The sequence below is a fragment of the Oryctolagus cuniculus genome, chromosome 16 (assembly GCF_051225735.1).
Source record: "Oryctolagus cuniculus isolate XC-2025 breed Fujian yellow rabbit chromosome 16, ASM5122573v1, whole genome shotgun sequence".
Classification (NCBI taxonomy): domain Eukaryota; kingdom Metazoa; phylum Chordata; class Mammalia; order Lagomorpha; family Leporidae; genus Oryctolagus; species Oryctolagus cuniculus.
The window spans coordinates 62,267,461-62,293,824 of NC_142882.1; the positions used below are offsets into that span (position 1 = coordinate 62,267,461).

General features: G+C 38.2%; 1 protein-coding gene across 1 annotated transcript in view; it reads right to left on the bottom strand.

Moving 5' to 3' along the window:
• The window catches only part of LOC100341431 (putative C-mannosyltransferase DPY19L2), a 94,580-nt gene that overhangs the window by 24,777 nt on the left and 43,439 nt on the right, over positions 1-26,364 (bottom strand). The window contains 8 exon segments of the mRNA XM_008261630.5: positions 2,307-2,331; positions 6,925-6,971; positions 8,122-8,193; positions 10,172-10,273; positions 12,739-12,819; positions 19,819-19,878; positions 23,568-23,654; positions 24,416-24,493. Of these exon segments, the coding sequence (XP_008259852.3) occupies positions 2,307-2,331; positions 6,925-6,971; positions 8,122-8,193; positions 10,172-10,273; positions 12,739-12,819; positions 19,819-19,878; positions 23,568-23,654; positions 24,416-24,493 (552 nt within the window).

A 26,364-nucleotide genomic window follows, 5' to 3' on the forward strand; every position in this document is an offset into this window, starting at 1 on the left:
AAGGTAAACCTCTCACCTGCCTACACACCAGGCATTTGAAGACTAACGGGTTGTCAGCACTGACTTCCTGCCAGTGGGCTTCCCTGCCATTGTGTCATTGTAAAAAGCCAGCTGGGCTTCCCTCCACAGACCTAGAGCACATATTCACAACTCAGGCCACCTGTGTCACCTCCTGGTTAACCAGAAAGTCCAGAATGGAGTCCAGACTCCTTGTGTACAAGGCCTCCATAGTCTGAGCCCTGCCTACTTTTCCAGGCCCTCTTCTTGCTACTTTTTACCTTTTTTTTGCATCAGCAATACTGATTCGACTGTACTCTGAACATAACATGCAACCTTATGCTTTCTTTGCACATGTACAGCTTCTGACTTTCGTAAATGCTATGCTTATTTTTCTTGGAAAGTTACTTCAAAAAATCTTTCCTATCCACACCACCTCTTCCATATAATCATTTCTTCTTCTGTACCACCTTTGTGTTGACTTTATCACTGCATATATAATTACCTTCCCCGACACTGTAAATTGCTTAAAGTGGGGACTTGGTATACATGAAGCACATAATAAAGACTAAATTGGTATGCATGTAAAACTGATAGAGGGGCAGTGGTTTTGCCTAGTGGTTAAAATGACAGGGTGTCCACATCCTGCATCAGACTGCCTGTTGGATGACTGGCTCTGGGTGCTGACTCCAGCTTTCTGCAGATGCGGACTTGGAGGCAGTGGGGATGGCTCAAGAAACTATGTTTCTGACAGCCATGTGGCAAATCTGTGTTGGGACTGGCTCCTGGCTTCCGCCTTGGCCTAGTGTGGGTCGTTGTGGTTAGCTGGGGAGTCACCCCATGAATGCAGGCTCTCTCTGTAGTAAGTTAGCTGTGGAATCTCCAAACGCTGCTCAGTTTCCCTGAGTCCCTCAGTTCCAGGCAGAGCCCCCTTTTCTTTTCTTCTTAGACACACAGCTGGACCAGCTTCCAGCCTTCCTGCCAGCTGCATGCCCGGGCCCAGAGTGCAGGCTGAGGGCGGGCAGGGATTGCACCTCTCCCAGGCCTCGCCGTACAGACCTCCCTGTGGACAAGGTCACGTTCCCTCTCTGCAGGCTTGACACAGGCAAGCAGCGCAGCCCTGGGAACCATGTGTTGACGATGGCAGAGCCAGGGAGAGAAGGCATCTGGGTCCCTCAATCAGGATGGTCACAGAGCCACCTGCTAATCAGGAACTCCTGGTTGTAACTTTATGTATGCAAAGGATTGACTCCTACTGAGTTAAGTCATTGCAATGTTGGTATTTAATGTAATTAATGTAATTTCCCTCTTTACAAAATGGGAATATTATGAGAATTAAACAGCACAGTGCGAGGCATGTAGCAACTACTCACAAAAACGTATTATAAGATATTCCTATAAGATTTAAATTCAGTTGCCTTCTCTTATACATTTAGTATTTCCCTTAACAAACCAGATACAGAAAGACAAATACTGCATGCTCTCCCTCTTATATGGGAGCTTGAAAAAAAATAGCCTCAATATGAACACAGAATGTAATTACTAGAGTCCAGGAGGAGTGGGAAAGATTAAAAAAAAAACTTAGGGGAAGCTGGGTGTGGTTTATTAACTGTGACAATTAGACTAATATGATGTTAGTAACAGAGTGGCTGTAGGGTATATAGGGACTCTTCGTACTACTACTTCACAATTTTTACTTAGAAAATTTAAAACTATTTTGGAATATAATGTTAAAAAAAGACAACTTAAAGTCATTTAATTTAGGAAATCATCTTCTCAGTCTATACTGCCCACTTTCCCTTTCTATGCCACAAAATAATTTAGCACTACTTGAATGTGGCTTTGCTAACATCTCCTTTGTAAAATGGCAAACACTTCAGGGCAGGAGTATTACTATACGACCTTATACATCCTGTAACGCGGCTGAGTTTGTAGCCAGCTGGCCATGGAGCCTACACGGTGGCAGAAGGCCTTCAGTCACAGGCCGGGGGGGCTGCCCTGATGGGCTCTAGCTGACTAGCTCAGCAGGCAGGCTGGAAACAAAACACTCCTCACTGTGGAATGAGAGAATGAATGAATGAATGCAATTCATTATGGTCCATGGTCATCAATCAACCCACTGGCCTTCAGATTCTATTACTACTCCAAAGTGAGAGCAAATTAAGGAATGGAAAAGATCAGCAGAAATTCATCACCAGTGCTGAGCATTCAAGCACCACCTGCCTCGGCAGCAAGGCCATCCCTCTGTGAATTATCCTTAACTAGAATTTAATACACACGTCGACTCGAGATTAAAATGAAAGCTTTACCTCACCATGCTCAAGGAGCTGTTTTCTGGAATTAAACAAAAAACAGAAAATTACCTATTTACTGAATGTCCATTACACGATAATTACCTAACAGTAAGTTTAATTTATTCTTTGATTTTATAAAATTTGATTCCCTTAAACTACTTGAGTATAAGTATAAAAATAAAAAGGATTAAATAATACTACTAAAAATTACAGTAAATTTAAAAGGCATAATTTACAGTCATCCTATTTAAGGTTAAGATAAAATGGGTTTTACTGATCCCTGGAGAGTGAGCCTCTGGAAGTATAAATGAATAGAAACATCTTTTTATTACATATTCAACTTACATATGACATATACTTTAGACAACCATTACTGGACTTTTGAATTGTTTCCATTTTTCACAATTATAAACAATGTGAACATCCTTGTATATAAAATTTTGTGAGCATCTCTGACTATTTCCTTAGAATAAATTTCTAGAAGAAAGACTACTGGATAAAAAAATACTTTTAGTTCCAGAAAAATTTTTCCAATCCACTAAATATTTATGGTATACATACTGTGTTCTAGGCATTGTGCAGAGAATACAGTGGCAATAGTACAGATGACATTCTTACCATTCTTATCCTCACAGAGTTTACATTAGGTTAACACAAGAGGTAAGAAAATACCTATTTTGGGATCAGCGCTGTAGCACAGTGGGTTAAAGAACCAGTCTGCAACGCTGGCATCCCATATGGGTGCTGGTTCTAGTCCCGGCTGCTCCACTTCCAATACAACTCTCTGCCGTGGCCTGGGAAAGCAGTAGAAGATGGCCGAAGTTCCATTGAAAAGGCTGGATGTCTGACTTTTATAAAGGGCTCTACAAGATGCTGGGGCCTTCCAACAAGGACTGGGGGATTGCAAAGAGAAACAAGACAGAGTTCAAAGGAACTCAGATCCACAGATCATAAAAAGGGTGGTTGGGGGAAGGTTTCTCACTGCCTTCACTGCGGCTCCCTCCCCCAGTGGGGTCAAGGGAAAGGATTCCCCACTTTTCTCCAAATCTCCCAGTCACAACAGAAGCTTGTGCTGGGATGCTAAGCCAGGGAGAGGTCTAACTATAATAATCAACAAGAACCCCGACCACAGTATTGATGCAAATAATCTAGTAACTAATTTAAAATATGAATATTTAAGGCACAAATAGAATGAAACAGAAACAGCAAGATGAATGAGACAAAAAATCCTCTTCGGAAACAGAGCTAATACAAGAGATGAAAGAGTGTATCAAGTGAAAATGCCCACTACTATCTTCAGAGAACTCTGAGAATGTACTGCATTCATATAATTAGAGCAAGCTGCAATGACACGGAGCATTCAGAAACCCTGGGGGAAAAACACAACGTTTTCCTTCTTTAAAACTTCAAAAAAGGCTAAGTAAGAAAAATGTACACAGCTTAAGTTGGTCATGTTGAAAACTCAGTCACAGAATTCCCCTAGAACACAGAGAAAAAAGAAAGAGGGGGTGGTGGCTGGACACATGTGTGCTGCAAATCAGGAGTCAAACAGCTCTCTGGAAACCAGCAGTGACAGGTCAGCAAACACTATCAACGCTTTTCTACTGCAAGAGAAAAAGTAGACACTTTAAAATCCATATGAAAGAACCTCAAGAAGACTCATAGGGAAGAAAAACTAGAAAACTTGACTAAAATGGAAGAATTAGAACAGCAGCAGCAATAACAAACACATAGCTGCTACTTCTGTCAGCAACTCTAAGTAGTCTGCATGCACTGACTCTCATATCTGTGACCCTCGGAGGCCAGTGTGACCACCTCCACTAATGGGTGCTGAGGCTGTGGCCCAGAGGGGTTAAGAGACTTGCCCACACCATTAAGTAGAGCTATCCAAGAATCCCGGATTGCAGAAGCAATCCTGTAAAGAGTAAACCCTTGTTTAATAAATCAGAGGCAAATCCAAAGGGCTATGATAGGTGCCTGGGGAAGAGAGGCCTCCTGAGCACAGTTATCCCAGTCTAAGAAAACATGACAAACCGTAAAATAAAGGAAGAGGAACAAAACCGTGTTGTTCTGGCTCAGAAACAAATAGATCAATTCAAGAGAGAATCTGAGACAGTCTCAAGTGCCTATCAGAATCAACTAGTAAGTGATAAGAGCAGGCATTTCAAATGGCAGCAAAAAGATTAGGTGATATTGTGCTGGGATGAGAAAAAAGAATCCTAGATGTCACCTCAGTACCAAATCAATGCAAGAGACATTAATGATCGCTATCTACAACAGGAATTACTAAAGTATGGAGAATATTTTAATGTTTTTTAATGTAAGGAAACTTTCTATGCAACACAGAAAACAGAAAATGGATAGTTGTGGTTATTCAGAGATTTTAAAGTTCTATAAAGCGCAAACCATAAATAAACTATAAATTGACATCCTGGAAAAAATTATGTGATACACACAATAGACAAAAGGTTACTGTCTATTAAAAAAAACACAAACCACCACAAATCAATTTTTAAAAGGTCAAGAAGAAATATAGTCAACAGACATAAGAAAAGATGCAAAACTTCACTGATAAGACTTATAAAATAAGTTATTCCTTTTTTTCTATCACAAAAATTTTAAAGTTTGATAAAATTGATGTTTACAGAGATGCAGGGAAATGGATACTTTCATCATTGCAATTTCTTAGAGTTTGTCAAATTAAAAAATATGCTTCTAGCAGACCCATTTCAAATATTCCAAGCTACAGAAATTCTGGATAAAGGGTGAAAAGTTGTATACAAAGATGTTCACTACTATAACATCAGTTGTTATCACAAAGTTAAATGTATTCCAAACATCTACTTACATAGTTATGGCTAAATCCCTGGTACTCACCCATGAAGGCAATCAATAAGATGCTTGACCATCAAAAAGAATAAGGGAGATCTAGACGTGTGCCCCAGACACACTGTTACACAAAAGAACAGGCTGCATAACAATGAGTTCTAGACTCCGTTTTTAATAACTGTTTCTATATGTGTTTCCTAGAATGACGTATCCAAATCTGCTTGCAGTAAACACCTCTGAGGAACAGATTAAAGGGAGGGCAACGATGCCCCTTTTCTTGATATGCTGCTTTTCCTGAATGTAATACGATAAGCATGTATTATTCCTGTGATTTAAACAATTCCCGTGCCCCCACCTTGGCCCGTCACTTTCAGGTAATGTAATTAGTAAGAAAGATTTCCTTCGTCTGAGCTAATTATCTTCTACCTGTTGGCCCCTCACGTCTGTCTTCTTCCACTTAACACCCTCTCAAATATCTGAAGACAGTCGCCATGTACCCCTCAGTCTCCTAGTATCTAGTTAAGTAATCCTAGTCCCTTTGTGTACTCTTTATGTGAACAGTTTTCAGGGTTCTCATACACTCCTTTTAGAATAACAAGACATATTACCTGGGCTCCTCCTGACCAGAACAAATCACAGCTGGTCTGTACTCTCACTTATTTTGGAAATGATTTCAACAAACACACCTACCGTCTTCATTAGCTCCTCTGACAACCATACAAAACTGGTTAGAAATTCAAGCACGGGGCCAGCACCGCGGCTTATTAGGCTAATCTTCTGCCTGCGGCACCAGCACCCTGGATTCTAGTCCCGGTCGGGGTGCCAGATTCTGTCCCAGTTGCCCCTCTTCCAGGCCAGCTCTCTGCTTTGGCCCAGGAGGGCAGTGGAGGATGGCCCAAGTACTTGGGCCCTGCACCTGCATGGGAGACCAGGAGGAAGCACCTGGCTCCTGGCTTCAGATCAGCTCAGCACCAGCCATAGCGGCCATTTGGGGTGTGAACCAGTGGAAGGAAGACCTTTCTATCTCTTTCTCACTGTGTATAACTCTCTCTCTTTCTAACTCTGCCTGGCAAAAAATAAATAAATAAAAATAAAAATAAAAAAAAGGAAATTCAGCATGGGATATGCAGTTCAGGAAACTATACTAGCTTCATAATCTTTCTGTAAATCTGAAACTATTCTTAACAATAAAGGTAATTGACTAGAATCAAATGGCACAATTAAAACCACAAAAGTTAACCTTAGATATGCTTTCTTTTCTTTTTCTTTTTCTCTATTTAATGAATGCGTTTTTACATAGATACAACTCAGGGATCATTTCTATAGTTTGCTACTAGATATGCTTTCCATCAGAAAGCTTTCTTCGCAATTTACTTCCAGTGTGCCAGAACACTTTATATCCGATTTACATGAGTCGTGCAATGTTTTGCTGCTGTAACTCTACTGAGTTTACTAGAACTGCCAAAAAACGTGATACAACAAACAATTTTAACATAAAAAAATTCTTTCATAATTATTCAGAAAAAAGTGATCTTCTATGAAAGCTTAAAAAATAAAGTATGACCAAAATAAATTTTGAGCTTACTGCTCTTACTGTTGCTAGTTCTAGTGATATATTAAGCTAAATCAAATAAAACTTCAAGTTAGTTCACAGAATAGTAATCTTTTTGAAGAAACATCTAACTTTGGCTCATATCTCCTTTCTTAATTAACCTAAAGCTTAATGTATATGCATTTGAAAAAATTAGTATGATAGTAAGTTAATTAACTGAATAAAATTTGTCTTAAAAACAACTATAATTACCTTAGATAAGTGTTTGTAGATAAGACACATGAGATATCACGAGTAGTCTGTGAACAGAACGAAATCAATAAAGTTCTTTATGGAATGTTACATTTAACATGCTCTGAATAATTCATATAAATACCCGCACTAGAAATAAGTTTCTTTTTTTAATGATAAATGGAATCTTCAGGAACAGTTTAGTCCCAGCTCTACCCTAGGCAAAGAACTTCAAGTTATAACTTCTTCTATTAAAAAACAAACAATGGGGCCAGCGCTGTGGCTCACTAGGCTATTCCTCCCCCTGTGGTGCCAGCACCCCGGGGTTCTAGTCCCTGTTGTGGTGCCGGATTCTGTCCCAGTTTCTCCTCTTCCAGTCCAGCTCTCTGCTGTGGCCCGGGAAGGCAGTGGAGGATGGCCCAGGTCCTTGGGCCCTACACCCGCATGGGAGACCAGGAGGAAGCAACCTGGCTCCTGACTTCGGATCAGCGCAGGGCACCAGCCGCAACTTGCTGGCTGTGGCGGCCATTTGTGGGGTGAACCAATGGAAAAAGGAAGACCTTTCTCTCTGTCTCTCTCTCTCTCTCTCACAGTCTAACTCTGCCTGTCAAAAAAAAAAAAAAAAAAAAAAAAAAAGATGAGGGGCTGGTGCTGTGGTGCAGCGGGTTAACGCCCTGGTCTGAAGTGTCGGCATCCCATATGGGCGCTGGTTCTAGTCCCAGCTGCTCCACTTCTGATCCAGCTCTCTGCTATAGCCTGGGAAAGCAGAAGATGGCCCAAGTCCTTGGGCCCCTGCTCCCACTTGGGAGACCGGGAAGAAGCTCCTGGGATTGGATTGGTGCAGCTCCTGCCGTTGTGGCCATCTGGGGAATGAACCAGTGGTTGGAAGACCTCTCTCTCTGTCTCTACCTCTCTCTGTAACTCTGTCTTTCAAATAAATAAAATAAATCTTTAAAAAAAAATGTTGTTTAAGTAGGTAGATGTTTAAGGTCTACTTAGGTTCTAAAATCCTAAGCTTTAACATGTAGATAACTACTTACTAGTGTTGTAAGTTTATTATTTTACTGGGCAGGGGATCAGATGGGGGCAGGATTCTTTCCTACAGAAAAGGTGGCAGCTTCCTCCAGAGAAATTTTATCTCAGTCTCCCAAATAAATCAGGAACATACTGCAATCCTTATCAAGAACCCAAAAGCCAACAATAAAAATTTTTAAATACCTTCTTAAAGATAAAACAAGTAACCATCATGACAACTGGAAGCAATAATGTCTTTGTGTATCTCAGTGGAGTCTGAAAATACAGAAAATTTTTCGAGTTATTTATTGAAATTTGCCTTAATGTAGTAAAAATTTGTGTCAAACTGAGTGCCATCATGAAATTTTTAGAGGTAAAATGCCTTTATCATTAGCACAGTATATTATTTACTAACTTCTGAATTTTAATGTAAGAAACAAAATTACAAAACTGACATGCAGCATTCAAAAAACTTTTAAAAATTATTAAACTCAGAACTAGGCGTATCTATAACTGTTCCTTTTTTCAGTTTTATTTTTTCTTTGTTTATATAATGCTAGGTTTAAAAATGTGTATTTACTGGTCCCTGAGAACTACACTTTCATTTCCTGTGCTGCTGTTCCATTATTTCACTACTGAAACCAGAGCTGAAAAAGGAGACAGTTAGCCAAAGTCACTACTCAAAGTACCATTCTCAGAACCCGTTATTGTGATAAGGAGTGATTACCATGTAACTGAACTATTTCTTGAAAGCAGGAACTGGCTTATTTTCCTCTGTGTAGTCCTACAACAAACTGCCTAATACATTATCGATGGTCAACAAAAATTTTTAAATTAATGAATAGCTGCCTGGATGGATAAGAGAATAATGTAAAAATTCAATATTAGATTTGCCACTAATTTAGAATTTGTAATTACACAGACTCATCCAGTGACAACTCTTCCATGTTCTGTGAAGAAGAAAGTAGACCACAAACAGAAGAAAGAACACTGAGCCAGGAGCTCTGAGTCCATCAGAACCCATGTCCTACATGGCTCACATGGTACTTAAAGCAAGTCTTTCCAGCAAGTGAAAGACGTGTACTATGCAGTCTCTAAGATCTTATACTGCTCTTGTGGTCCATGATACCACCAAGAGGCAAATGTTTCAAATCTTAGCAACATGAACTTTTTATAAAAGGTAATACCATGCACGGTTGGCGCTGTGGCACAGTGAGTTAAGCTACCTCCTACAACACCAGCAGCCCATATGAGCACTGGTTCCAGTCCTGGCTGCTCCATTTCCCTTCCAGTTCCCTGCTATGTACCTGGGAAAGCAGTAGATGATGGCCCAAGTGCGTGGGTCCCTGCCATCCATGTGGGAGACCCCTTTGGGGAATGAACCAATGGATTGATGGAAGACACATCAATTGATTAACTGATCTCTCTATAATGCTGTCCTTCAAATAAGTAAGTATTTTTAAGAAGATAATAACCATGCATTTATGTAACACAATAATTTCACAGTCATTAACAGTAGTATACCACCTTTATTGGCAACACTTTGTTAAACATGTATTTTAATATTTGGGGTATTAAATGTAATAAAACTGAATTTCTTTTTTAAGATTAATTTATTTATTTGAAAGGCAGAGTTACAGAGACTGGGGAGAGAGAGAGATCTTCCATCTGCTGGTTCACTTCTCAAATGGCTGCAATGGCCATGGCTGGGCCAGGCTGAAGCCAGTAGCCAAGAGATTATTCCAGGTCTCCTATCTGGGTACAGAGGCCCAAATACTTGGTCCATCTTCCACTGCTTTCCCAAGGTCATTAGCAGGGAGCTGGATCAGAAGTGGAACAGGCAGAACTTGAACCAGGGCCCATATGGGATGCAGGCCGTGGCTTTACCCGCTATGCCACAATGCCAGCCCTTAAAACTGAATTTCTTAACAAGAATTTGGATTTTATTTTCCTGAATGGTCCTATTTCTCCAAGTGGCCTAGATTGTTAAAAGTTATTTGTAATAATAATGAATATGGGTCATACATAATGTTAAGCACACTTCCTGAATTTATCTCTTTAAGAAAGACACTATTATTGATTTACAGAAAAGAGTAATAGGTTAGGAAGGACATATGATTAGAAAAATAATAATATAAAATGATACTGTAAGTTATATATTTGACTAAAAATTTGAATTTCAGATTAAAAAGAAAATACAGGAGCAAAAGTCAATATACCTGTAGGAAGGAAAAAAATATAGAAACATTCATACCGCTTGTTCCATGAAGTCAAATTCAGGCGCACAGGTGTATATTAAAGTATCGAAATCCGTATACCTTAAGATTCTGGCTGCTATGAGGTCGCTTAGGCGAATCTGAAAGAAAATAAAGTGAGTTAAAATTCCATAAATTATTATAGTCAGTAGAACTGATTTGATAAGACTAATATGTTTAATCTATAAAGCTGATATACCCACGCTACATAGATGCCTCTAAAAACTAGATGTTCTGTGTACCTTCTCATCAAGATAACCGAAAATAAAGAGAAATGACAAGTAAGAAGAAGCCAGAAAAAAAATAAGCAAAAAAAAAAAAAAGATAAAGAGATAAAAATACTTGCTGAGAAGAAACCACCAGGAAGTTAATCAAGAAATTTTATAATCAGATAATTTATTTTGAAAAAAAGTTTCTTTTCGTAGTTTTACCATATATTATAAACCATAAACATTTTATCTATTATCATTTTCATGAAGCCTCATACATTGTTACAATATTTGGTATGAGAGTACTTCAAGAATTTCATGGAGACTAAAATTGTAAGATAAGTTTATTTTGGTGCAAAAAGCCTGAAACCTGTACATACAAAAAATATTTAAAATATTCATGGAAAATGCATATTATGAAAAAATATGCATGGATTTTCACTTTTGGCACCAATATCATCAGTCTTTTAACTGTAATTTCCCACAAACTTTCTAAAGTACCCACATATATCCATGTCATTTATGACAGCTATTCCTCATAAGAATTATAACACTATCATGATTATTACTTGATCTCTGATTATTTGATCTCAATATTTCTAAACACTTATTTAGAAAAATAAGCAACACCAATCACATCCAATGTAGAACTCCTATTTTATACTGACTGCTTACTACCTACTGTAGATAATTATTTTTCCACTGCATTCTCAGAAGACCAGGGAAAGGAAAATATTTGGCTTGTAAAATCATAATTCAAATTACTTTATAAGGATTGAAATATTTAATGATAAGTTTGATGATTACCATAAGTTTTCATTTATTCACTGTTGCCACCTAACATTTTATGTTCTAATTTAGAGTAAGTCTAGTAACTAAGAATAATTTAACTCAATAATGTAAAGTTTTGTGCACAACTGTCAAATAAAAGTCACTTATGACTACCAAAGGGGTGTGTGTGTTACTTCCCACATTTATAAAGAATTAGGTGATAATGTAAAACAAGAAACAAAAATCACAGACTAACTTAAATAATTTACAAGGTGAGAATAGAGTTTATCAGAAAAATACATGCTCCCACAAAATAAGGATTAAAAACTATATAAAAGGAAAAACAGAAATGTGTCACACATACTAGAGAACAGCAGCAACAAACAAACCTAATAAATTACTATGCAAAGCTAGCAATTGATGGAAAATAAATCCTCACATTTAGAAATGTTATCTAACATGAATATGGATGCATGTTTTATGGGATGATGACAGCACCTCTTTCAGAGAGAGAGAACTATAGTCCCTTGCTATATTTAACAGTTTTCGTACAGGGCTCTGATTGGATAGCACTAGATAAGGTACATTTCATAGATTATTGTATCATACACTCATGTATGTTTATTTCTAAATGAAGTGCTAGAAATCAAAAATAAATTCATGTATTGCTTTCTTCTCTCTAAATTAATAGTTAAGAAAGGGCTTATGTCTTGAAAAGGGCCATTATTTAAGGTGATACCCTTAAAACAAAAAGAAAGATTATATGAATAAGTGCTCTCTATATTTTTTCTAGATGAAAAAACAGAGAACTTCTAATATTTTCTTTTCAGATAACAAGAAAATCCTTAAAACATGAAGTCATATCCTAATTTTAGTCCACAGTTGTAAGCAAAATGCACTGAGTTCTGTATTTCAGAGTACAGACTACACACATTATAAAATCTATAATAAAAGCTCATTAAACAAATTATTTATATTTTAACTGAAATATAAATGAATTAACTATATGAACAAATTATTAGCAGTTTTCCTAGAAGACTAAGTCAGCATTCAGTGCCATACTTTTTTCTTAGCATATTGCAAAGATCACTGAGTGGCAGGACTGAATAATGACCCTGCTAATAACTAGCCTGGGGAACTTAAAGAAAATACTTAACCTCTGTGAAATGAAGAGATAAAAACAGATGTCTTCGAAGTTTTCATCCAGCTACATATTTATATAACTTCTTAAACATTTATTTATTTGAAAGGCAGAGCTACAGTGAGAGAGAGAGAGAGAGAGAGAGAAAGAGAGAGAATCTTCCATCTGCTGGTTGACACCCCAAATGGCAACAATGGCCAGAACAGGGCCAATCTGAAGCCAGGAGCCAGAAGCTACATCTGGGTCTCCCACATGGGTGCAGGGACCCAAGTATCTGGACCATCCCCTGCCATTTTCCCAGGCACATAAGCAGGGAGCTGGACTGGAAGTGAAGCAGCCAGGACTTAACCAGCGCCCACATGGGATGCTGGTACCTCAGGCACCTGCTGTATCACAGCACTAGCCCCTTATATGAAATTTTATGTTATAAGTAGAAAGAACTTACGTGGTCCGAAACACCTAAAATTTTAGATGTCAGAAATTTTAAAATGATTGTTCCACACCACCAAGCACAACCTTGAATAAGCTAGAAAATAAAACAGAAATCCAGTAATAAAAATTACAAATTACCCAGTTAAAATATCCAACTGTCACTCTAAACAATGTAGGAAAAATTTAATAACATGAAGTATATTAGTGAGGTACATGTACACGGTGAGAAATAAAAAAGGGTTGTTCCTTTAGAAAATTTTGTTTAATGGCAAAAAACTGAAATTGATGGCACTGCTATATAACACATAAAAACATTAGAATTATACATATCCTAAATATAAAGGAAATTACAAAAATTTATTTCTTTTCTATTTTTGTTATGAAAGAGATGGGTTATATGTATATTTTCAAACTTTATAGCCTCAACTGAAAATTAATTTTGCAAACACTGCTTTAAAAGTTCTACTATTGGGGCCAGCACTGTGTCATAGTAGGTCAAGCCATTGCCTGCAGTACCGGCAACTCATATGGGCTCCAGTTTGAGTTCGAGCTACTCCACTTCCAATTCAGCTCTGTGCTAAGGCCTGGGAAAGCAGTAGAAGATGGCCCAAGTCCTTGGGCCCTGCACCCACATGGGAGACCCAGAGGAAACTCCTGGCTCCTGGCTTCAGATTGGCACAGCTCCAGCAGTTGTGACCATTTGGGAAGTGAACCAGCAGATTGAAGACACCTCTCTCTCTCTCTCTGCCTCTCTGTAACTCTGCCTTTCAAATAAATAAATAAATAAAAGTTCTATTCTTCTAATCAATCAGGAAAAATTTGAAAGTTGAAAACTTAGTTTTCTTTTTAAAAACAGGGATATGAACTAAAATTCATAAGGAAGCTTCTGTTCATTTTGGGTTTCGTTTTTATTTGTTTGCATAGTCTTGATTTTTAAAACGGAGGGGAGAGGATATGGACTTCTTGGCAGCCTGAGGAAAATCAGAGCAGTCTAAATCCACATCTTTTCTCATCATCATCCAGCAAGTAGAACAATTCAACCACATAACCACATATGTAGGAAACATACAACGATACTAACTTCAAATTACCTGAAAATAGAAAAGGAAACAACAAATACAGCAGAAGCATTTGTTCCTGACATTAGCTTTTGCACAGACTGAGAGGAGAGGCGCACAGCTATACAGAATAGAGAGGAAGGGAGTGTAGGACTGACAGTCAACGAAAGTCACCCTAGCAGGAGAAATATTCACCTTAGACGTTCATCCTGTAGATTGCAGAATGGCCCACAGAGCCAGGCATTAAAAGTGTTCAGGATAAAAGGTATCAATCTCAAAAAGGCTTTACTTCTGGAATGAAAGCTGGGTTGAAAAAAAAAAGAGGGGGGGGGCGGTGCTGTGCCGTAGCAGGTAAAGCTGCTGCCTGCAGTGCTGGCATCCCATATGGGCGCCAGTTTGAGTCCTGGCTGCTCCACTTTTTTTTTTTTTTTTTTTTTTTGACAGGCAGAGTGGACACAGTGAGAGAGAGACAGAAAGGTCTTCATTTGCCGTTGGTTCACCCTCCAATGGCCGCCACAGCCGGCGCACTGCACTGATCCTAAGGCAGGAGCCAGGTGCTTCTCCTGGTCTCCCATGGGGTGCAGGACCCAAGCACTTGGGCCATCCTCCACTGCACTCCCTGGCCACAGCAGAGAGCTGGCCTGGAAGAGGGGCAACCGGGACAGAATCCGGCACCCCAACCGGGACTAGAACCCAGGGTGCCAGCGCCTCAGGCAGAGGATTAGCCTATTGAGCCAGCTCATGCACCACTTATGATCCAGCTGGTATTTTCTTTTCTTTTTTTTTTTTTTTTGGATGGGCAGATTTTAGATAGTGAGAGAGAGAGACAGAAAGGTGTTCCTTCCGTTGGTACACCCCTCCCCCACACCCCCAAAAGGCTGTTACTAGGAGCCATGTGCTTCCCCCTGGTACTTGGGCCATCCTCCACAGCCCTCCTGGGCCACACCAGAGAGCTGGACTGGAAGAGGAGAAACCACGACAGAACCAGCGCCCCGACCAGGACTAGAACCCAGTGTGCCGGCGCCGCAGGCGGAGGATTAGCTTAGTGAGCTGCGGCGCTGACCCTGATTCAGCTTTCTGCTACAGCCTGGGAAAGCAGTAGAAAATGGCTCATGTCATTGGGTCCCTGCACCCACATGGGAGACCCAGAAGAAGCTCCTGGCTCCTGACTTCATATGAGCCCAGCTCTGGCCACTGCAGCTATTTGGGGAGTGAACTAGAGGACAGAAGACGGTGCTAACTCTCGCTCTCTCTCTGCCTCTGCCACGCTGTAACTCTGCCTTTCAAATAAATAAATCTTTTTTTGTTGTTGTTTAAAAAAAAAGGCTTTTGGAAAATACATGATAAAAGAAACAGGAAACAAGGAATCCAGAGAACAAACCCGAATCAAACTAATTTAATGATGATCACTGCTGCCATCACACCTTCAAGTACATTGTTGCTTCCTCTGTCACACTCATTTAGCCAAAAAACCAACTCAGCAGGCTTTTTATTTCAGGTATTTTATTTTTAGTTCTATAATTCCCACATTGTCTATTTTTATTTTTAAGATTTATTTATTTGAAAGGCAGAGAGAGAAGGAGAAACAGAGAAAAAAAGATCATCCACCCTCTGGTTCACTCCCCAAATGGCCATAATAGCCAGGTCTGGGCCAGGCTAAAGCTAGGAGCCAGGTACTCCATCCAGTTCTCCTACATGGGTGGTAGTGGCCTAATTCCTTGTGCCATCATCCATTGCCTTCAAAGGCACATTAGCAGGAAGCTAGATCAGAAGCAGAGCAGTTGGGACCCAAAGTGGCACTCTGATATGGGGTGCTGGCATTGCAAGCAGCAGCATAACCTGCTGTGCCACAATGCTAGTCCCTGTACGTCTTTAAGTTTGTTTCTTTGATGAAATTTTCTGATATTTTCATTTGTTTCTAGAGTATTTGAAGTTTCTCACTGAAGTATTTTTATGTTGACTACTTTAAAATCCTTGTCAAGTAATCTCAATTCTACTCATCTCAGTATTGACATCTGTTGATCATTTTTTCTCATTGAAATGTTATTTTCTTTATTCTTGCTAGGATGAGTGGTTTTCTATTGTATCTAGTACAGTACAGGTATTATGTTAGTGAATGCAGACGGTCAACTTGTTTAGGTTTAGCATTCAAGTCCTGTCCAACTTTAAAATATTAAAATGACAGTTTCCAGAGCTCTTGAAATACTATTCTAGCTATTGCTATTTTAATTCACCTGGTATTTCTTGGTGCTCCATCTTAGACCCTATTCACAATGTCCATAGTGGAAGATTGCATTTTTTGAGTCCTGTTGCCAGGACTCAAAGGCAAAGAAGACATAGACTTAGAAGAAGCTGGGGCACCAAGCTCTTTGCTGGCCTGCTTACTCAGAGGGCTCCTGTTTCATGTTTGATCCCTGCTTATAACATAGGCAAGTGGGAGACAACAGATGACAGACTCACAGGATGGACAGCATTTCCCCAGGTTTACCTTGTGAGTCTCTCCCCTCACTTCTACCCTCTAATACTGGTAGATCAATGAAGCAAAAAAAAAAAAAAAAAAAAAAAAGTGATTGACAGCTTCAACAAGCAGAGGAAACAATTTCTGATCTTGAAGAGAAAACTTCTGGAAAAAAAAATCAGACAAAAATAAAGAGAAAAGAATTTAAAAGAATGAATAAAGCATATGTAAAATACGCGACACCATTAAGCAACCAAATATTTGTATTATAAGGATTCCTGAAGGAGAAGAAAAGGTAATAGGCATTGAGAAACTACAAAATGAAATAACAGCTGAAAATTTCCCAAGTCTTGAAAGAGACATAGACATTCAGGTACAGGAAGCTTAAAAGACCCCTAACTGACTCAATTGAAAAAGGATATTTCAAAGGCATATTATAATCAAATTGTCAAAAGTTAAGGACAAGTATGGAATCCTAAAGACAATAAGAGAAAAACATCAAGTTACATAGAAAGGAAATCCAATTAGACTAACAGTAGACTTCTCAGTGGAAACCCTACAGGCCAGAAAGAGTGGGATGATGTATTCAAGGTCTTAAAGAAACTTCCAACCAAGAATATTATATCCAGTGAAGCTATTCTTTTTAAATGAAGGAGAAATAAGGTATTTCAGATATGAAAAAACTGAGAGAATTTACCACCCCTAAATCAGCATAACAGGAAATTCTGAAGGGAGTCCTACATTAGAAGTAATCATCATAAAAATACATGACACTACCAAATTCACAACAGAGCAGATACAATCAGTAATCAACCAACAAAGTGACAGGTATTAGTTTATATCTATCAATACTAACCCTTAATGTAAATGTATTAAATCCCCCAGCCAAGAGAGTTAGATTGACTGAATGGGTAAAAAACATAGATACACACAGACTAAAAGTGAAGGGCTGGAAAAATAAAATATTTATTAGGCAAATGGAAACAAGTAGGAGTAGCTATACTCAGATAAATCGGATAAATCAGATAAATCAGATTTTAAATTAAAAAAACTGTGAAAAGAGACAAAGGACATTATATACTGAAAAAAGATTGATTTAGCAAGAGATAGAATAATCATAAACATATATATATATATGTATATGTACCCAACACAAGGCCACCTAGATATTTACAGCAAATACTATGAGGCCTAAGGGAGAGAGAGACTCCAATATGGTAATAGTAGGGACCCTCAAAATCTCACTGTCACAAATGGGCAGAGCATCAACAAAAATGTACCAGAATTGAACCATAATGGTGAGCAAACGGACTTAACAGACATTTACAGAATATTTCACTAAACTACTACAGAATACACATTCTTCTCATGAGCACATGGAACATTCTCTAGTGTAGACTATATATTAGGCCACAAATCAAGTGTCAGTAACTTTAAAAATATTGAAATCATATCAAGTATTTTCACCAAAAGGGAACAAAACAAAAAATCAATAACAAGAAGAAAAAAAGAACAATCACAAATACACAGAAATTAAATACCATGCTACTGAATGACCAATGGGTTGCTGAAGAATTTAAAAAGAAAATCGAAACTTTCTTGAAATAAATGAAAATATATCATTTCAAAATCTGTGAAATAGAGCAAAATCAATACTAATGGGAAGTTTATAGTATTAAGTACTTACATTTAAAAACAGAAAGCTCTCAAATGATCTAATGATTCATTTTGAGGATTTAGAAAAACAAGAACAAACCAAACCCAAAACTAGCAGGTGAGAAATAATAAGGATCAGAGAAGAAAGAAATTGAAAAAAAATACAAAAGCCAACAAAATAAAAATCTGTTTTTTGAGAAGATAAACAAAATATACAAACCTTTAGCCAGACTAACAGAAAAAATAGAAAAAAATTCAAATAAATAAAATCATATATGAAAAGGAGACAGTACAGCCAATAACACTGAAACCCGAAGGATTATAGGAAACTAGTATGAACAACTATATGCTAACAAATTGGAAAACCTTGAAAAAATTGATATATTCCTGAATACATAAAACTTACCAAGATTAAAGAAAGCAGATATAGAAAATATAAGCAGACCAGCAGCAAGACTGAGACAATAATTTAAAGTCTCCCATCAAGGAAAGTGCAGGACCTGACAGCTTTAAGATAGAATTCTATAAAACTTTTTAAAATTTTATTTATTTATTCGAAAGTAGTGTTATACACGTGGGGAGGGGGGAGAATCTTCCACCTCTGGTTCACTCCCCAAGTGGCCCCAAAAGCTGGGGCTGGGCCCAGCCAAAGCCAGGAACTTCATCTGGGTCTCCCACATGAGTGCAGGCGCCCAAGCATTTGGATCATCCAACATTGCCTTCCCAGGTGCATTATCAGTGAGCTGAATTGGAAACAGAGCAGCCAGAACATGAACCAGCACCCATAAGAAATTCTGGCATAGCAGTTGGAGGTATAACCTACCATGCTACAATGCCAGCCCCTCCCTAAAACATTTAAAGAGCAACTAACTGCAATATTTTTCAAACTGTTCCAAAATACTGAACAAGATGCAGCTCTGCCAAATTCTTTTTATAAGGCCAGCATCCCTCTAACACCAAGACTGAACAAAGGTACAACACAAAAAAGAAACTACAGACCTGTATTTTTGATGGAAATATTCTCAACCAACACTAGCAAACCAAATCCAACACTACATCAAAAATATCATACATTATGATCAAGTTCTGTATATACACTGAAGGAGCAGAGCAAACACTCCACTAAGCCACAGACGCATATTTCAAAGATAAAAGCCATCAGAGGGCAAAACCAACAAGTGTTTCCACAAACGCCTAAAAATAAATGTAGAAATCTAAGAAACATGAACAAGGAAGAAAATATGCATCCCCAAAAGAAACACATTTCAATATTTGAATGTGAAGATGGGGGCCAGCGCTGTGGCTTGGTGGGTAAAGCCTCCGCCTGGAGACTCAGCATCCCATATAGGCACCTGTTCGAGTGCTGGCTGCTCTACTTCCAATCCAGCTCTCTGCTGTAGCCTGGGAAAGCACTGGAAGATGGACCCATGCACTTATGCCATTTTCTGCTGCACTCCCAGGTGCAGCTACGGGGAGCTGAATCTGAAGTGGAGCAACTGAGACTTGAACTGGTGCCTATACGGGGTGCATATGTGTGATATTGCAACAAAAAGCTTTTTAAAATAAATTTTTAATAACAATATACTACTTTAGTTTTAATTATCTGTGATTATTTTGAAATTTATTATATATGAGTGAGATTGGCATATTTTCATTTGATTTTTATTTATAGCCCTTGCCTCTATTCCTGCTGAGCTATGGTCTCTCTATTTTTTACTTGTTGAACTCTTTTATTTAGTGAAGCATTAAGCCTTTGACTAATGTAAATTAAAAATGTTATCTCAAAAAATTTAAAAGGATGAAAAACAAAAAATGAGATTCTAAATTTTAAAATATTACAGTTTTAAATATATTATCTGTACTCAGTTTATAAAAATAAGTAGAGTTTAGATAAAATATATTAAAAATAGTTGTATCTTACCCAATAGTTGAGTTCAGACACTCCCAATCTTTGAATTTTACATCTATGTTGAATTATTGCCTAAAATGCATATGGCAGAAAATGAAACAAAATTAACATTTATGTCTTACAAGTATATTAAAGGTACATTTAAAAATCACTCAGTCACCATTCTTTCATCTCTGCTATCATCAGCCAGTTTCTACCTACATTGTTGACTTTAAATTTTGGACATGGCAACTTCCCTCAGGTTGAGAGTTCAAGGCTTTCTATACCAAAAGTTGTCTCTTCAATCAAGGTAATTCCTCACTGAGTTACTGTGGATGTTTTCTGCAGAGTGAACGCCTCTAAAACTGTAGATGCTAGTGTGGAAGGCATCTCTACAAGTGCACAAGGGTAATCAAAAAGTTTATGGAAAATGCATGTTATGAAAGAAGTAATATATTGTTTCAAATTTCTTTTGCACCAAAAGACTTAAATTTTAATTTTATTTTCCATGAACTTTCTGAAGTATATTTCCTGCAAAATTAGTGTGTTAAACTGAAGTCAAAATCCTTTCTAAATTACCAAATATCTACAAATATTTTAAAAATGTATCATTAACTTATGAAAAAGACAAAGAAAGGTAATTTAAGAAAACATTAAAATATTAATTAGGAGAAAACCCATGACAGTCTTTAAAAAGACTTGTAGGACAAGGTTTCAATTATGGGCTCATATTACAAGAGGAGGGCAGCAGAAGAGGCCTTGGGTCTTTGTAAGGTAAGAAGCTAGAAATGAGACTCAGGAATTAATTCAGATTCCTCAAAATCTACACCTTTAGTGATATGAACTGGGCACTTGTGTAAGGACAAAATACATCTGTTGAGGCTCCAATCCCAAATCTGGGAGGATGAACCCTCACGAACGGAATAGTACTGCCTCTATAAGAAGAGTAATGAGAGAGACTCTCTCTCCTGCCATGAGAAAATACAGTGAAAATGACCTGTCTACAAACTGGGAAGGAGCCCTAAGGAACCAAATTGGCTGGCACCTTGACCTTGGACTTCCGCCTCCAAAACTGTGAGGAAAAAATCTCTGATGCTTATGGCACCCACTCCATAGTATGTTTGTCATGGCATCCCCAAATGCTAATATATTGCAAACACAGTAGACAAGGAACATGTTAAGATACATCTGGAGGATCCAAGGGATGATTCTACAGCAAGGAATTCTCCTCACGTGCAGTGATCTAGTTCTTCAACAGATGTATTTTGTAGGGAAAATATAAAAAAGCAATTTAAGTGATGAAACTATAAAGGAATGCTAGGAAGTGCTTACCCTATTCAAGACAGTTAATACTGCCTTAAGACAGTGCTACAGAATTATGAGCAGGACGGGCCATGTGGAGGGCTTTAAGAGTGCCTGGGAAAGGCTAATTATGACTTCATGCTAGTTTAAGGATGTTAGCCAAATAACAACTTTTTAATCAGTACTTATCAGTACTAGTCAAAACTAAATCAGCACTTAAAATATTTCTTTTATATAGTTTTCTGTATCCGTGCTATATTTCAAAGTAAAATTTTTCATAAAATGGTGGACGAGCACACTATTCAGAACTCTCCACTTAGTAACTTAGTAATGCAGGAAAAATTGACAATATGTTGAAAGGAACGAGTAATATGTTTGGGGGAAGAGAAAAATATGAGGGATTAATTACTATGATGCAACAGGATGTAGGAAGCAAAAATGTTAAAATATAGACAATACCGAAAGATCTAATCTGCATCACACATGGAAAAGTGCTGTGTTTCGGCATTACTGGGGTTGATATCATTTCTGATCAGTGTGGAAGTAGGGGGTAGTGGAGAACATTCCAGGTTCTGACTTGGGGGTACAAGGAGTGTGATTACAAAATAATAAAACTGACTTACTAAACTACCATTCTTAATACATATCCAAATGAGTGTCATCCCATGAAAGTCATGTGAGTAGACTATATACTCATTCCAGTTATTTTGCCATGCTCAAAACACTTTAGAACTCTACTTTTTAAGCTGCCTTCAGAGATAATTTAGTTATCTCTGAAGAAAATCATTATTATTAATTATCATGCTATTTTATTTAATCTTTTAAGATTTATTTATTGGAAATTCAGTTACAGAGAAAGGAGACATACACACACATAGAGAAAGAGAGAGAGAAAGGGAGATGCCCTCCCGGGCCACAGCAGAGAGCTGGACTGGAAGAGGAGCAACCAGGACAGAATCCAGCACCCCAATCGAGACTAGAACCCGGGGTGCCAGTGCCACAGGCAGAGAATTAGCCTAGTGAGCCGCGGCACCGGCTGAGATCATACTCTTTAAAAATTGAGAGGTAGACAATAGACAAAACTCGAATGCACTGGCTCACTCCTCAAATGCCCACAAAGGTTGAAGTTGGAGCAGAGAGTCAGACATAATCCAGATTTCTCACGTATGAGGCAGAAAACCAACTCTATTCAGTTATTACCACTGCCCCCCAAAGTCTACACTGGCAGGAAGGTGCAGTCAGGAGTTAAGAGTTGGAAACTGAATTCAGGCAGCTCTGATGTGGGATGTAGGTATCTTAAACGCTAGTTTAAATGTTTATTCCCACATCATATTTTAATCCGTATTTGTATCACCCAGCCCAATTGCCCCCTCTATTCATAGGAGTTTGCTTATTTCCAAAAATCTAACATACTTTTGAAGAATGAGGACTTAGGGACCAGTTCTGTGGCTCAGCAGGTTAAGCTGTCACCTGTGATGCCAGCACCCCATACAGGCACCAGTTCAAGTCTCAGCTGCTCCACTTCAGATCCAGCTCCCCACAGTTGCACCTGGGAATGCAGCAGAAAATGGCGCAAGTGCTTGGGTCCCTGGCACCCATGTGGGTGACCCAGATGGAATTCCAGGCTCTTGGCTTCAACCTGGTCCAGTTCAAGCTGTTGCAGCCATTTGGGGAGTAAAGCCACAGATGGAAGAGATATCCCTCTCTCCGTCTCTCTCTGTCTCTCTCTCTCTCTCTCTCTTTCTCTCTGCAATTCTGCCTTTCAAATAAATAAACAAATAGATCTTAACAAAAGAAAGACGAAGGCTTTGAGGATATTCAAAAGAATGAAACACAATCTGTGAAGGCAATTCACAGGATTCCCAAATATGTTTTGGGATATATTTTAAACCAGTTCTATTACCTTATGATCATTTAAAACTATTTAATTGGCCACTTCCTTAAAAATGAGGATTTTTGGGGCCGTGGCTGAGGCGTAGCAGGTTAAGGCCACCGCCTGCAGTGCTGGCATCTCAAATGGACGCCAGTTCAAGTACCAGCTGTTCCACTTCCAGCTGAGCTCTCTGCTATGGCCTGGGGAAGCAGTGGAAGATGGCCCCAGTCCTTGGGACCCTGCACCTGTGTGGGAGACCCAAAGGAAGCTCCTGGCTCCTGGCTTCGGATCAGCACCACTCTGGCCGTTGCTGCCAATTGCGGGGTGAACCAGCAGAAGGAACACCTCTCTCTCTCTCTTTGCCTCTCCTTCTCTCTCAGTGTAACTCTGACTTTCAAATAAAATAAATAAATCTTTTTTTAAGAAAAGAGGATTCTGTACTGTATTATTTTTCAAAGATGAGATAGAAAAAGGCTTTATTGGGGTAAACCTCTTTCATATGAATGACAATCAGGAGAGGGTCCAATTTCCTCTCCTACACTTGCAGTAGCCAGGCAAACCCACTATTTGACAGGTTAAAAAAAATCTTCGTAAGCTCAACACTTACCCACGTCGTTAACAAAGATGAAGAATAATAAGAAGATAAATACATGGGATTTCCAAACATCAGAATGAAACAAAGGAGAACTGAGATCTGAAAAGTGAAAAATGTATATAAATATTTTATAGTAATTATATATATATAGTATAATGTTTACTTTGGAGGCATACAGCCAATTCCAGTACAAATTTCATTTGCCTACAGAAAACTAATGGATTTCAGTAAAATAATAGAATTGCAAGTCACTGCCAGGTGCTAAGTATTAAAATTTAAGACAATAATTCCATAAAACAAAAGTCAATGTTTTTCTCCATCTACTATTTGGATAGCAAAAAATAATAAAAAATAATTATCGTTTCTATTGTTTCAATAATAGAATAATATAGTAAGAAAGACTTAGTTTTAAACATTAGTTTCTATTATATTTTTATTGTATTACTGCAGATTTTTATCACTTAGGAAGTTTCACTTTATTATGTTTTTAAGGAATAAGAGTGGGGGAACTAAGACAAAAACAAAAATGCAACAACATACAATTTCAGTGACAGCATCATATTCATGCAAAGTGTTAATAAAATAAAATATTGGAGGAAAATGGCAGTTTCAAGAGTCATGTAAGAATAAAACATAGAATAATGAAAAGCTTTTGAGCACACAATACATCTACACTCCAGTTGAAAGCATAATTTGCTTCAATATGGTCTCTACTATACATTTCCATATTTCTGTCTGTATATCATCAATGCCATATGTATTAAGTACTGCCAAAGAGCAAGTACCCCATAAATCAGTTGTGTTTTATAAACCCTGGAAACTTATTTTAATAGTTCACTTAAAGATATTAACAACATTACCATGTTCATATAAATGATCTTCTGAAATTTGTTTGGTTCAATGTACCCCACAACATACATGGGAAATAATGAAGCTATCTGAAATGAAAATAGAAAAAAGCTAAAGTGAAAACAGTTGTAGAAAACAAATACTTGACCAATCACAGCCAAAGTGAATTTAAGAGAAGAGTTACACTAGTATTCATAATAACGGTGAGCAAAGTAATTAATACCAACCTTCCCACTGAGAATTAGAATAGCTAGAAAAATATAAACACAAATAAGTGAAAACACATGTATGAAAGACACAGGGTATTAACAAGGCAAATAAGGAATTATGAAGATAAAACCGGGAGAAGGAGAGGGAGAGGGAGAGAAATCCGCACTGATGAGCATGACAATCTGAGTCACTGTTCTCTGTGCCAGTGAGGAGGCAGATGCCTGCCGGATGAGACAGGAGAAACCAGTGAGCCAAGCAGCCTTGCAACAGACTCAGCAGTTGGGGCACCCCCGTGAGGGGATGAAAGTGAACCAGAAATCAAGCAACCTACAGAAAGACCGAAACCCACTTTTGAAATACCCTAATCTAATTGCAAGAAGGTGATTTCAAGGTTGTTTTGACTTTACTTACTTGCTAAAAACAAATTTAATCTTTTCTGGAGAACATTAATACCAAGTTAGTTTCAGATTCTATCTGCACCTTGTCAAAAATAACCACACTTTGGAGGAGGAGATAAGACTTTATCACTAAGACAATAGAACCAAGTCACACAGAATCTGGATCACAGATCATCAAACTTGGTATGTGAAAAACCAAGGGTAACTGCTTTATGGGTCAGGTCATGCCTCTGTTGTATGTTCTTTTTAAAAAAAAAAAAAAACTCTTAGAAATGTAAAATCCATTCTTAATTGGCAGAACACTCAAAAACATGCCTGGCATCATCATAAGTTAAACTATACTTGACAGATTCAAGGACATAACACAATTGAAAATTCCAGGAGAGCAGTATAAACTATAAAAAAAGACTGAACTTTTATAAATATTATAATAACCAATATTAAGAACAAATATGAGTTTAAAAGTAGGTTAACATAGACAAAGAAGTGATGAACTAGAAGACATGTCAGAAGAAAATATCCAGAAGAAAGCACAAATTGTAAAACAGATGAAAATGTATGAAAGGACAAAGAGGTATTAGAGCACACAGTGCAGAGACCTAACATCTTTTTTTTTTTTTAACTTTTATTTAATGAACATAAATTTCCAAAGTACATCTTATGGATTACAATGGCTCCCCGCCCCATAACTTCCCTCCCACCCACAACCCTCCCCTTATCCACTCCCTCTCCCCTTCCATTCATATCAAGATTCATTTTCAATTCTCTTTATATACAGAAGATCAGTTTAGCATATATTAAGTAAAGATTTCAACAGTTTGCACCCACATAGAAACACAAAGTGAAAAATACTGTTTGAGTACTAGTTATAGCATTAAATCACAATGTACAGCACATTAAGGACAGAAATCCTACATGGGGAGTAAGTGCACAGTGACTCCTGTTGTTGACTTAACAAATTGACACTCTTGTTTATGGCATCAGTAATCACCCTAGGCTCTTGTCATGAGTTGCCAAGGCTATGGAAGCCTTTTGAGTTCACTGACTCTGATCATATTTAGACAAGGTCGTAGTCAGAGTGGAAGTTCTCTCCTCCCTTCAGAGAAAGAGACCTAACATCTTACTTTACATATCAAGAAGAGAAGCAGGAACAAGCTGGAAGCTATATTTAAAGGTACTATGGGGGCTGGCGCTGTGGTGCAGTGGGTAAAGCTGCCACCTGCAGTGCCGGCATCCCATATGGGCACCAGTTCGAGTCCCCGCTGCTCCAAGTTCTGATCCAGCTCTCTGCTGTGGTCTGGGAAAGTAGAAGATGGCTCAAGTCCTTGGGCCCCTGCACCCGTGGGGGAAAC